Source organism: Parus major, chromosome 2 (genome assembly GCF_001522545.3).
Source record: "Parus major isolate Abel chromosome 2, Parus_major1.1, whole genome shotgun sequence".
NCBI classification, from domain to species: domain Eukaryota; kingdom Metazoa; phylum Chordata; class Aves; order Passeriformes; family Paridae; genus Parus; species Parus major.
In genome coordinates, this window is record NC_031769.1 from 129,877,001 (window position 1) to 129,890,125 (window position 13,125).

Consider the following 13,125-nt stretch of genomic DNA (forward strand, 5'->3'; position numbering starts at 1 on the left):
TATGCTGTGGAAGCTGTGCAGGGAGAATGTATGACTAACCTTCATATGAATCTGAGGAATTAGTCATACATCAATTATTATTGAATTTTTGTAGATTGATTGTTTTGCCACATATCTTAGTATATGCTCCCTACCTTGTCCTCAAACTTTTGATAGGATTTCTACTTGTTTCATGAGCAGTGTTAAAAGTGTTTTTTCCTGAAGTAGTTCTTTGTCTTGGGATATCTCTGTCTCTTGAGCTGAGACTATAAGGTTTCTGGACACAGCCTTGCAACTTTTCATTTCATTCTTGCACTCTTTGTCAGTGGTGTATGTTTTCTTTTTGAAATATTTCTATATGCAATGATTTCTCATGTGGAACCCTGTGAATGTCACAGCCAATACCCTATGTGGCCTTGATAAGCTAAGAACTCATACCCATCACTTTTCATACCCATCAGTCTTTAGATAGTTCTGATGTCTCCTTTAACATCAGTGTTTAACATTGGTTTTTTATATAAGGTAGCTGCCTTCCATAAATCTTAAAAAAATCTTTTTTTCTATAACATATTTTTTATACATTTCATTTTATAATTTCCATTTAGTCTTTTTATGGTTGCATAGTGGATTTATATTATGTTCTATTTTATCTAATCACAGTAAAAAATTTTAGTGACAAAGGTGACTTTCTGAGCATCAGTGCTCAAAATTGGAAAACAATCCTAATTAGGCTTTAATTTGCAATATATTATTTCACAGATATATGGGTTTATATTAAAGCATAAATTTCTTATAAATTCTTCAGAGTTTTTTTAAATGAAGGGTTTAATTTTTTTAAATGCTTTCTAAGCCTAGAAATCCTTACTGCTTGCTTTTTTTTTCCTCTTTCACATCTTTTTTTGGCTCTTCAGCTATTGTGAGTCATCATTTCATTGGAACAGACACCTGCTGTGTTTTTATGAATTATTACTGTGTTAAAGTTAACTTGGCATATTTTTTTTAGAATTCTCTTTTTTGACATCATGTTTATGTAGTGATTTTTTGCTGTGACTGAAATGGAAATAGTTGGGGTATGGATATCAGAAGTTAATATAACATTTTCCTTTGCAGGTTTCCAAGCAAGAACAGAAGAAGATGGATGTGGCTGATGGAGGAACAGTTGAGACTTCTTCCCGTTATAGCGGGGCACAGGACAGTGGAATTGGCAGCGACAGCGTTAAGATCAGAATCATTCAGATCGAGCAGCACAGTGGCACCAGCCAGCACCGCATTGCCCGTCCTTCCCGCCAGTCTTCCATCGTGAAGAATCTCAACTTCATCCCCTTTGACATTTTTGTTACATCAAGTCGAATCTCATTGATGACGTACTCGTGCACTGCCTCACCTAAGGCAAAATCAGTGCAAGATCAGAAAGATGGTGAGAAGATAAGTAAAAGCTCCTTGAACCTTCCAGAAACAGTCTCAGGCAGCAGCCATGATATCAAGAAGCCCAGTCAGCCATGCATCTCTTCTGTCACAGCAGACGATCTTTTGAACAGCAACCCTCCCCTGTCTGCTGGGAGAAAAACAGGTCTTTTGTCCCTGGAAAGTCTGCACGCTTCCACAAGATCATCTGCTCGACAAGCCCTGGGCATAACTATTGTACGGCAGCCTGGGCGCAGGGGAACTGGGGACATCGAGCTACAGCCGTTTCTCTATCTGGTTGTGTCACAGCCCTCTGTGCTGCTCAGCTGCCACCACAGAAAGCAAAAGGTAGAAATATCAGTGTTCGATGCTGGCCTTAAAGGAGTTGCCTCAGACTACAAGTGTACAGGTAAGAGCATTTAACATCCAGTCCTGGTTATAACTGTGAAAATGATTGCACAGCTCAGAGTTACAGAGGGTGGTGGAAAGTTCTCCTGAGAGAACTTCAGGACATCTTTAAATATCAGTCACTAAATATACATATTTTTAGGATTATACCTCACAGCTGAATCAAGTTAAGTGTGTAAAATGTTTGAAATTAATTAAGATCTAACCTTTTAGCAACCAGTTCTTCCTGTTTCTTAGTATTGCTTTCTCATTACCAAATTGTGACAGGGATTGTTGCATTGCTGTAACCTCAAAGTTTTCTAAGGAAGTAAAAATTGTAAGCCAAGGTAATTTCATAAAGAGCATCTTTTATGACTGAATGTCACAATATTTTCATATACTAGCCTACCAGTAAAATGTAAAGATAAACACTGTAGAAGCACCTGGTGTTTTGGACATAAGCTGTAAAAAAATAATTTGATCTTTCAAACAGCATCAAGTGATGTCATGTATTTTTAGTTTTTATTCAATTGAGCAATAGGGTTTTGCAGCAAATTCTATCTCTTAAAAATGCTTTTTTTTTTAAATTCCATATGCAAAGTTTATAGCTGTTCAGCAGAAAATACTCTCTTTCTGCCTTATCTGTACTGCTGAAGACAGAAATCAAATGATTGCAATTCATTTGTCTAGCAGTTAGTACAGGGTATAATGATTTCATGAGATGAATCTTTATGGAGTGTTACCCCAAAAAGTGTAAATGACTATGCAGGGCTCCAGGTGAACATACAGCCAGAATGATACGGGACATCAGATTGTTTTTTGAATGAGAGCTGTAGGTATTGCTGGTTTTCCCTTGCCACTATTTCCTGCACAGCAGTTGTGAAAAGTAGTATACTTTTCTGTGCAACTTCACTAAATCTTTGCTGAATGAGATTGTATCTTTTGAAAAGTAGCACTAAAATAATGTGCTTATGAAAAAGACAAAAAATGCAATTAAAACTGTTCTTAGAAATCTGAATTGTAGTGGAACTTTTAAGAGGGATTAAACAGTGAGAAAGATTAGGCAGTGGAAGAGAAGATACTTAAAACATGGAGATTTGTTCTCTGCTACATTTTATTAATCCTTCTTCTGTTTTCATCTTCCTTTGCTGTTCTTGTTCTGTTCTGCCTTGAACAAAACACATCTGTGTCATGAATTTGATTTACTCCAGATTCTCGTGTGTATTTTTTAAACACTACATAAAATGTGGTCATTGCAGCAATTAATGTGAAGAGAATTCACAAAGCAAAGCTTGAAGAAAGCTTGGAGAAGGTCTGAGATCACATCTTCAGTAAGTTACTGCTTTGGAAAGATGCAGCAGGACTTCTTCATTTCTCATGTCTGAGGCATTCGAGCGTGTCCTTAGTACAAGCTGCCACCACCAATGAACTGGGCAAGGTTCTGCCCATTCTACTTCTACAAATGATTCCTGAAGTATTTCACCATCTTCATGTTTGTGACAGCAAATCTACAAAACACAAGCTGTAATAAAGTCTTCTTACAAATTGGAAGTGCATCAGAGGGCACAGAGGCATGGCGAGAAGTCTAAATAATGTGGTAGGAACATACAGCCCGAGAGCTCCTCAATCACCATAGGTTGCTCAACTGGAAGACCAAAGATTAGCCAGACACAGCTCTTACCCTTTTCTTTTTGTCTCCATGTTGGGCAAATGTAAAAGAGTACTACCTCCAGGTAGGACTCAGACATTATATGAGGGTAGAAGTCCTGGTCTCATCCTGCAGCCTTTGTGGGCAGTAGATCAGTACCTTCCTCGTGTATCACACAGAATCCTGTGCTTGCTGCCAAAGCAGTGGCGCTCTTTTCAAAAGAGTTTGGGAGGTGGATGCCAAAGTGCTAGTACCTAAAAATACCATCCTACATGTGTCAATAAAATTAGGACACACTTCAAGTTACACACTAATTCATTCAGCAAAAGAGCTAGTATAAAGTTTTTATTGCCTCTTGTTCAGGAACACCTGCTGTGCTGCTAATAGCATCATTTGGGATTAATGTTGTCATACCACTATAGTAACATGTTAGTTTGGAAATTTCTATTTTTTTCATTTCTAACATGTATTAGATGGAAAATAGCCATGAACTATATGTGTTTCATATATGTGTGTGTGTGTGTATGTGTGTACCTATTACACACACTCTATATATTGCATATCATATAATACAGAACAAGAAGCTCTTTGTGGCATTTTTTGTGCTGCTGTGGTTGATTTCATCAATCAACCAACACCAACTTTTCTTGGTATTGTGACTATTTGCTGACAGTTTTGTCTGAAAGAGATGTATCATCAATATGAAGAACAATACAAAGTTTATTTAAAAGACCCAAGTTAGTTTCCTTCTGAGAGTACATACACATGCACTATATTCCTTTATTTCTCTGTGTATCAAGGACCGGAGAGTGGGAAAAAGACATAAATGAAGTTTAAATTCCAGTGAATGTTGCTAAACCATATTTCCAGGTAGCCTCTCTAGAGGACTGCTCTTCTGTGTATACATACACATGCAACTAACTCTATATCTAACACAGAATGGGGAAGAGAACATAATCTAAATTTAAAAGATATATTTTAACTGGATTATAAGAACTGAGGGAGTATCCCCTTGGGAAAAAAAAGAAAAGACTAATAACCAAATCACAAACCTAATGAAAATACTGTGATGAAGACTGGCAACAGCACAGCAGCAGCAAAAAAATTCAGGCCTATAACATTGCAAATTTTGATCACAGCCTAAAAATTGAGACTTGTCTGTGCAAAAGTAAAATTACATTGTTATAAAGTTTTGTTGGTAATCCTATGGGGGTGTTTCCTCATTTCTTAAACTAATATGGTTAAATTTTGTAGTTAAGCTGTATATGAAATATTTACATTACATTAAAAATATGCTAATAAAATCTCCCCCATTTAAAATCATTCTGTGCATTCTACAGCATGTACACTGCATAAGAGTATTTTAGGAATATTTTAAAACATTTGGAAAAATTGTTTCTATCAATTTTGGTGTGAAATTTTGAAGACTTGAATACTGTTCGTTCAACAATTATAGATTTGGGTCTTGTGAAATACTGTGCTATTTCTTACAGCTTTTATAAAAGAAAAAAAACCTACAGTTCTGAAACAACCCTCAAATTTCTGCAGAGCAGAAGCAAACACAGAATTGTGTGAAAAATTAGGAAGGTCTTATTTTTTGGTTGATATAAATTTCTCAAAAATCTTTAGAGTAAAGAAAACCTGGTGATAGTCTGGATCTAGTTGTGCTTTTCATCCCTCACCTCCCAGTAGTGTACTTCTAAAAAATATGTTGTTTAGCTGTAAGTCAACAAAGATTTTCTAGACTTTAGAAATGCTTCTAATAGGTAATTTGATGACAGTCTATTTTATGAACCTTTGTATAAAACAGGGAAATTATCCTTTAAATTGTACCAACATGAATTTTAAAGAGAATAATAGTTAGTCCCGGGCTGGTGACAGAATTAAGGGTTACTGCTTCATGATGGTTTACTGCTTTGAACATTGTGTAGAAATGAAGATTTTTACTGTTATGAAGCCATATGTATTTTATTTGGGACAAGGGCTTTGCTATTAGTTTTGAATAGAGCATAAAATTCACAATCTTGCACATTAAACTATCACTCCCTTTGTGAGACAGTATTGTACAGTGGCTGAAACACCAAATTTCATCCAAAGAACTTGGCTTCTCTGACACTAGCTGTGTTATTCATTTTTAGCTTAATTTCTGAAACGAAAGAAATAAGAACTTAAGAATTATATAGGAGGAAATAGGCTATTTAAAAGTTCTGTAATCTTAGTTTATTAATTATCAGTCAGTAGCAGCACATTTCCGTCAGACCAGTCTCTGTACGTGGGAGCATTTGCCTGCCTGGCAGCTAAAGACCCAATGGTTGTGCTTGCTTCCTCAATCTCCTCTACAACCAAATCCACTGGCAAGTCAGTTTGTAGAAGCAGGAGACTTACTAGGTTGTTGAAATGTAAGCTCAGTTTTCTTATGCTTGTGCTAAACTTCTTCATTTGTGTTTTGTAGTTGCGCAGCTTGATTATAATTATTGCTAGTGCGAGGTACAGGAATTTGAAATCAAAGTAAATAAATTAATGGAATAAATTTTAACTCCTTAATAAGTGGCACTAAAAAGACTAGTTGGTCCTTGTGTTTACTTGTGAGATTCTGTATAAATAGACTGAAAGATACTGTAAAATGACCCTTTTGTATTAAATGCTCATCCTATATTTAACAAAAAGGCATCTGCTAACTGTTAGTTTTTACTAACAGAGTTTTGGCCATTTTTACTTAAATAAAAGTGGGTGCAATTGTTTCTAATGTAATCTCATAAGCTGCTTTTATAAATATTTTTTTTAAATCTTTATTTGCTTTGTTTCAGGTAATGTAATCCAGATACAAAATTGCCTCATTTCCTGACCACTGTGCTCTGGGCATTCTTGAAAAATCTTTTTTCTATTTGTTTGTTTGTTTACTTTCAAAGAGGAGGTTGTGGTGCTTGGTTGTTTCAAGGGAGAGAAATTTCTCAGTAAATATCTGTTATGCATGGAATCTCTTCAACTTCCGCCAACGACTCATTTGCAAAGAAACAGTCATTGTGAGGCCGTCCAGAATTATTCTTGATTTTTATTTTATTTTATTTTATTTGACACCCACGCCTTTGATGGCAGGGGGTCCATGAAGAGCAGATGCAGTAGCTAAGACCACATGTAACCTCTGATCTAATGGAAAGCCTTTTCCAGGTTTTTGCATGAAAAGCAGCACAGACTGGCTCTGGCGGGAAGCCTGATTCACTGCCTCTCTCAGCCTGTGCTTCCTCCATGGCAGAGAGAGGTTAAATTTAAAGCTGTTTCCTCACATAGCATTGAGGGAGTTCTGCTGGAGTGTCACCTGTTCCCCTCTGGGTATATTTATTGTCCAATACATCTGCAGTCATGGATGAGGGGGGAGCAGTGCAGCCCCCACCCATAAAGCCAAATTGGCCTGGGAATGTGCATTCCTCAGGTTACTTTAGTGCTCATTTTTGAGCTTCCTGACACAGCACTTGTGAGTACGCTAGCAGAAATGTTTTTCTACTTGTTTTCAAAACGGTTTCCACTGGACTTTAAAGAACACAAGACCAAACATTCCACTTCAGAATTTCAAATGCGGAGATGATTGCAGCATCATACTGGCTTTCAAAATTGACTTCAGACCAAAATATGATTCATCCATTGAAATAAAAGCAGATTGCAGTGCTGGTTTGGGCTGGGTAGCGTTCCAGCGGAGCAGGCCAAGCTGCCGTCCCGCACACGCGCTCGGTAGCCCTGTCCCCTGCCTGGGGCTGACGGGCTCTGCGTCCCTGAGCTCCCCCCTTAAAGCCTCCCACAGGCTATGCCCCCTTAGCTGGCCTGGCTGTCAGCTACAAATAGGAACAAAGACACATTTTGGAGAATTAAAATCTTCAAGATACAAAATTGCCCCTGCCTTCCTCATTTATTTTCCCCTTACTCCCTGTTCTTCTCAGAAGTGTGGAATATGCTGTCTGCTGTTAACAGAAGACCAAGGGGATAGCAGTGAAATCAAAAGCTTGCAAATTCAAACCAAGTTTAGGAAGATATTTTATAAAGTGAAGCTTGGAGCTGAGGTCTGGATCTCAGCAAGGCTAAAAGTGGCTTTGGATGTTTGGGTGAATTAAAAAATAGCCAGATTTAATTTTTTTAATTAAAATTTTTATTTTAGAGGGGAGGGAAGAAGGTAAATGTGGATCTGTTGAAGGCTTTCCCTTCTGAGGCTGACAGATTTTAAATTACAGACTTGAAATTTAAAGTCTTTTCAATCTGTGATAGTTGTCTCACGATTTTCCTTTTGCTACCACAGACAAATTTTTCACATTGTGTAGAGGATAAAATTTCTGGCCATCTTCACTGTTCCTTGCCTCTCAATCCTTTCTTTTCTCTCTCTTGGCTTGCTGTGGAGTAATTCTAGCCTCTCCTCTTACTTATATATGCATCCCCTGGGTTTTCTCCAGCATTTTCTTTACACAAATAACTGTGAATTTAAGTGTTGATTTTTGGGAGAATCATAGAAAATGGAAATGGAAATGACCTATTATAATACATTATTCAGAACCAGTTCCCTGCTGATGCATAATTGTTCCCAATTGTATATTTTATAGTGTTCTGTCAAGTGTATTTTTAAACATTCTGAATGCCTCCATCATTTCCTTGAGAGACAAGAGTCCTTTTTCTAATAGCTCTTTTCATCATGAATTCCTCACTTTTCAGTCTAAAGTTCTTTTTTTTCATTCAATTGCTTTTCTGTTTCCTGTACTTTTGGCATAAGGATTGGTTGACTGATAATTAATTTATTCCTTTCCTGATTCATTATCCTATGAAAATGCATGTGCTGTTTTCTACCTTAGAAGATATTTTAATAGGGACACATCTTTAGGTTGTTTGACCATTGAGATATATATTTGTCTTACCCTCATACATTCTATTTGCAGCTCCCTCCAAGTTTTTGATATACACAAGCATAGTCAATTTCAAAACCTCTGGATTTTAGCTTTTTTATCATTACATAAAAAAAACCTGGCATTTTTGGCTGGACAGCCAAGACTGTTACCCAGGTTCCAAATTAACTCTATGCCACAGGCTTGCAAGTACTCAGGCTGGCTCTTTGCATGTGCTTTGATATTATCACCTCTGATGCAAAATTGTCAATGCAATACTCCTGCTTCCAAAATTACCTCCATGTCACTTGAACTTAAAGAACACTTGAACTCAGTAAAACCAGTGCTGGGTTAAAAGTAATATATTTTGTTGGACTTGCACTAATTTTGTGCATTGAGGTTTCTTCATGCTGTGTTCCTAATATGTAAATTTTGGAGACCTTATTATTTACATATCCCAGTCCTGCAATGCCCCATGTGATGAAGACATGACAGAGCAAAACAACCTCCCGAAAGTCCCATGGTTGCTTTATTTTGTGGTTCTGTGCTTAAGTGCTGAAGTTCTCAGTGGCCTGAGGGCAGTTTGTGTAGTTAATGAAATATGTCATGCAGGGATTTTCTGCTATGTAAGCTCTTTTCATCAGAGATACTTTCAGCTTGAAAGAGCTACAACTTTGAAATAATTATTAGGTATTTAATAACATAAGCACATCTTAGGATAATAAGACTGCTTGTAATTGTATTTTACAAAACAAGCATTCAGCTAAATGTAGTGGATTTTCTGAAAAGCTGGTGCAAGATATAGGTTGCTATATACAGTATGTGATATCTTCCAGAAATGAGACAAAATTTTGGCATATTGCAATGTTTTGTGCCATACTGGTACACCTAAATGTTTATATTAATACTTACAGAGGAACAGTAATTTAGGCATGAATTTAATAAATTCACTGATGTTCATTGAGCAATATTCAGTCATTTTTACAATGCTTTACACTATATGTACTGAAAAACATTAGAATGTTAGCTGCTTACAATGATCTACCAGCACAAAATAAGGTATTATTTTATAGATCCAAGTCAGAGATAACACCCTTGTTCAAAACAGCTACCAATCTGTGTTTTGGAAAAAATGTGTACCTTGGTGCTAAAAAGGATGATGATGATGAGTAATAGTAGTAGCAGTAGTAGCAGTAGTAGCAGTAGTAGCAGTAGTAGCAGCAGTAGCAGCAGTAGCAGAAGCAGCAGCAGCAGCAGTAGTAGTAGTAGTAGTAGTAGTAGTAGTAGTAGTAGTAGTAGTAGTAGTAGTTGTTTCAGTATACTAGAAAAATGCTGGGCACAAGATATTCCCTAAAACAGATTTACCCTATAGAAAGGGGAATATGTCACAACACTCTGGTTATTGTAATTAAAAGAAAAGAGTTAAGAATCATAAAAACGTAGGAATTCTCATGGAAAATATACATATCTGTTGTATGCAGTGACAGCTCTTAAATAACTGTTGAGAGCTGACTTTATAAATGTGCAGCAGGAATAGAGGGAAGAAAAGGCTGTAATGTATATGCCATACAGTACAAATACTGCTGTAAAGTCATTGCCTGAAAATTGATCAAATAAAAACAAAAGAATGTGCTAACTTTTGATCTTTTCCATATAGATCTAAAGTCATGATCAATTGGTTTCAGTAGGTTCTTTGAAATCACATAAGGGTTCATATGTGCCAAGTTTTATATGAATCACATGATAAGGTCAAGAAACACAAATTCCAAAGCTGACTTTATATACCCAGTCCACATATGACTGTGATACCACAATACCATATGTTCACTATAACAGTGAGTATGTAAATCCTGTTCCTGAAAGGAATTAATTCAGTAAAACTCAAAGCAATTATAGAAGTTTTTAATTGACTGAAAAGGAGAGAATAGCTTCAAGAAAATCTCCTTAAGTTGAGGATGAGACAGACATTCAATGATCAACATAGGAGACTCAATAATAAACAATGAGTGATTATTTTTTAATTTAAGACCATAATGCCAGAATTGAGAATGTTTATAATGAAGGTCATGAGTCCCTAAAGATTAAAAAGCCTTTTTTACGCAACTGTTTTTGCTATGTGGGATACGTGGAAAATGAAGACAAGAACAGCCCTTGGATGGATTTAATGTACTTCCATTGTATTACAGACTGATCAAAGGAACACCATTCAAGGTGGTACCCAAGAATAGCTACTGATTAGCTATTGAATGAAGCACTAAAGGGAATGATACAACTGCACTGTTGTCATGCTCTGTTCCTGAGCTCTCATACCATTCTGAGTTTTTGCCTTTGTAATTTACCTTTCCATTGTTATTTTCTCTACCAAACAATGACAGTAAAATCTAGTAGCAGGTTTTGAGCACAAACTTTCTTGTAAGGAATCCTTAAGTGTCATTACATAATCATTAATTAAAGCTGAAATTATGTGCTATTTCCTGTCATCTTGTTTTATTGATGTATTTTACTCATATTTTACATGGTATTTTTGTGTGTTTTCTATATTTTTTGTAATTAGAGCTTTGTCCTCTTGCCCTTGAGTGCATGCATTATTCTACACATGCATCTGTCTATAGGTGCAAATGCTATGTAAACCAGTTATATTAGGTATAATATTTACCATTATTACATTTAAAACTTTTTAATTTTGTCCAGTCAATTTTGTATGTAGCATTTTGTAATATATCATATTCCTGGAATACAATTAATGACTGTGATGATTATCATCTGTAGATCCTGGGAAGACATTACCAGAAGCTCTGGATTATTGCAAGATTTGGTTGCAGACAGTAGCAGGAGAGGTAGATGCTAAAAGTGGGATTCCACCTCCTCTTATCACTGTGCAAATTAAAGACTTCCTTAATGGACCAGGTAAGTGCTGCAGTTTAATCTTTCTTTCCTAAAGTAATCTGTTTTTAAATATTCACACATAGACACAGGATGGAGCCCTGAGCAACCTGATCTAGTGGAAGGTGTCTCTTCCCATGGCAGGGGAGTTTGAAGGAGATTAAGGTCCCTTTCAACCCTAATTATTCTGTGACTCAGTGATATCAGATAATCAGAAATGTATTGTATTCCTTGTTCATGAATGTGAAATTTTCCTCCAGCAATTATCCTGAATGAAAGTGAAAACTGGGGAATGGGCAGTCCTGGACCAGTCATTGGTTTAAGGTCTAATTATTAATTTTCTTCCCACAGTATGTTTAGAAGGGATAAATTTGTCAAATTTCCAGCAGAATGAAGCCTACCTGCCTCTAGTTCTAGAAAACCTAAATGTTATTGCAGTTGTGTTTAGAAAATATGACTTTTATAGTGTTTCTGAAGACTTTTCTAAGCCATCTTCTCTTCGGTTCTTTGAAATCTGGATACCTGGCACTGGAAATTCCAATCACCCAAAGTGCTGACACTATAAAATTTAAAAATTAGTGATACTGTGTTTCTTTAATTAATGTAAGTGGTGTAGTGTAGAGGTTTGTTAGTATTTATGTAACATAATGTGACTTGAAGTTCCTCTCCTAGAGCATCAGAAATTTCTGCAAATTGCATTCTCTATTTTGTGATGTATTTATAGCTACATTACAATGTAGAATAATTGAGGTTATAGTGAAACTTAGAAAATACCTAGCAACTATTTTCTCATATGCATATTTGTTATAGTTTTTTTAATTATTTGACTTATTTTTTATCCTGAATATCCTTACTTCACACAGCAGAGTGAGCTGTTATCAGTCATTCAGTGAGATGCTCTTCAGTACTGGATTTTCCTGTTCATTCAGTTACCTGTGCATACAGTTTTACAGCACAGTATCTAATCCTGGATTTGCAGCAGAATTACCTTTGCATGCCTTACAGCTGTAACATCTGAGCACTACAGAAATACTAATTTACCTGCACAACCCTCACATGGATGATGCCCTTGCCATTTCACAGAAGACAGCTGAGGCACAGAGACATTTAATGTTTTCTCATTTTATTAAGGTTATCAATTTAAAGCACACAATTTAGTTTTCCAAAGTACTTGAAAATATAGAATTCGGTGTTGGAAACACAGCTCATATTGTCTTTTGGTAAAGCAGTGATCAGTTCTGAATATCAGAGCCCAAGACATCAAACTGAGTAACTGGTGAATGAGACACATATATTTGACCCCTGATTATAAATACTGTGGTTAAGTAGCTTGAAATTTTTTTTTTTTGTGCACAGGCAGAAGTTTCAGGGAAACAGTAAAGTGTGTGAACAACCTCATCATTGCCCCTTTTCTCTCGTTTTCCATGCTATCTAAAGACATCATTTTGGGGAAGACTTCTAAAACCACTTGACAATGCAGAGCTTTTGTTACATGGATCCATATTCGGGTACCTTAATAGGCCTTTGCATCTTCAGGCCTACTGCATGTTCTGCTGCCATTTAAGAATTGAGAATTGATAGTAATGATGGCTTTTCATTCTAATCAGGGACAGCACAAGAGGGGTTAAGATACCTGCTGTCAGGGGTCACTGCTGCCAGAATGGTTTTATCTTTTTGTCTCCAGTTCTTATGTCCTTTCTCCCCACATTTGTCAGATTTCCGTATTTCCAGACTCTTCATTTGTGTATTCCACCTTTCTCAAGGTATTTGTGTATTCCACTTTTCTCAAGGTTCTCACTGTAGTTTCCTGGCACAGCCTTTATTTTTAATTTATTATACACCTGAGAATGTTTCTCTGATGCTGTCCTGTCAGCAGGACAGATTCCTAGCAAAACTAGCAAACATGGAAGTTGGCACCAGCTTGCAAGGTGCATATTCACAAATAGTGTGTCTACCCCAATCTCA

The 13,125-nt window shown here is 36.4% G+C and overlaps 1 protein-coding gene across 10 annotated transcripts in view; it reads left to right on the forward strand.

Annotated features, from left to right (window-relative positions):
* Positions 1-13,125, forward strand: part of VPS13B (vacuolar protein sorting 13 homolog B) — a 422,306-nt gene that overhangs the window by 304,434 nt on the left and 104,747 nt on the right. For all 10 annotated transcript variants that reach the window (XM_015617450.2, XM_015617453.2, XM_015617455.2 and 7 more), the window contains 2 exons: positions 1,090-1,792; positions 11,047-11,184. In XM_015617450.2, the coding sequence (XP_015472936.1) occupies positions 1,090-1,792; positions 11,047-11,184 (841 nt within the window). The remainder of the gene's footprint in view (positions 1-1,089; positions 1,793-11,046; positions 11,185-13,125) is intronic.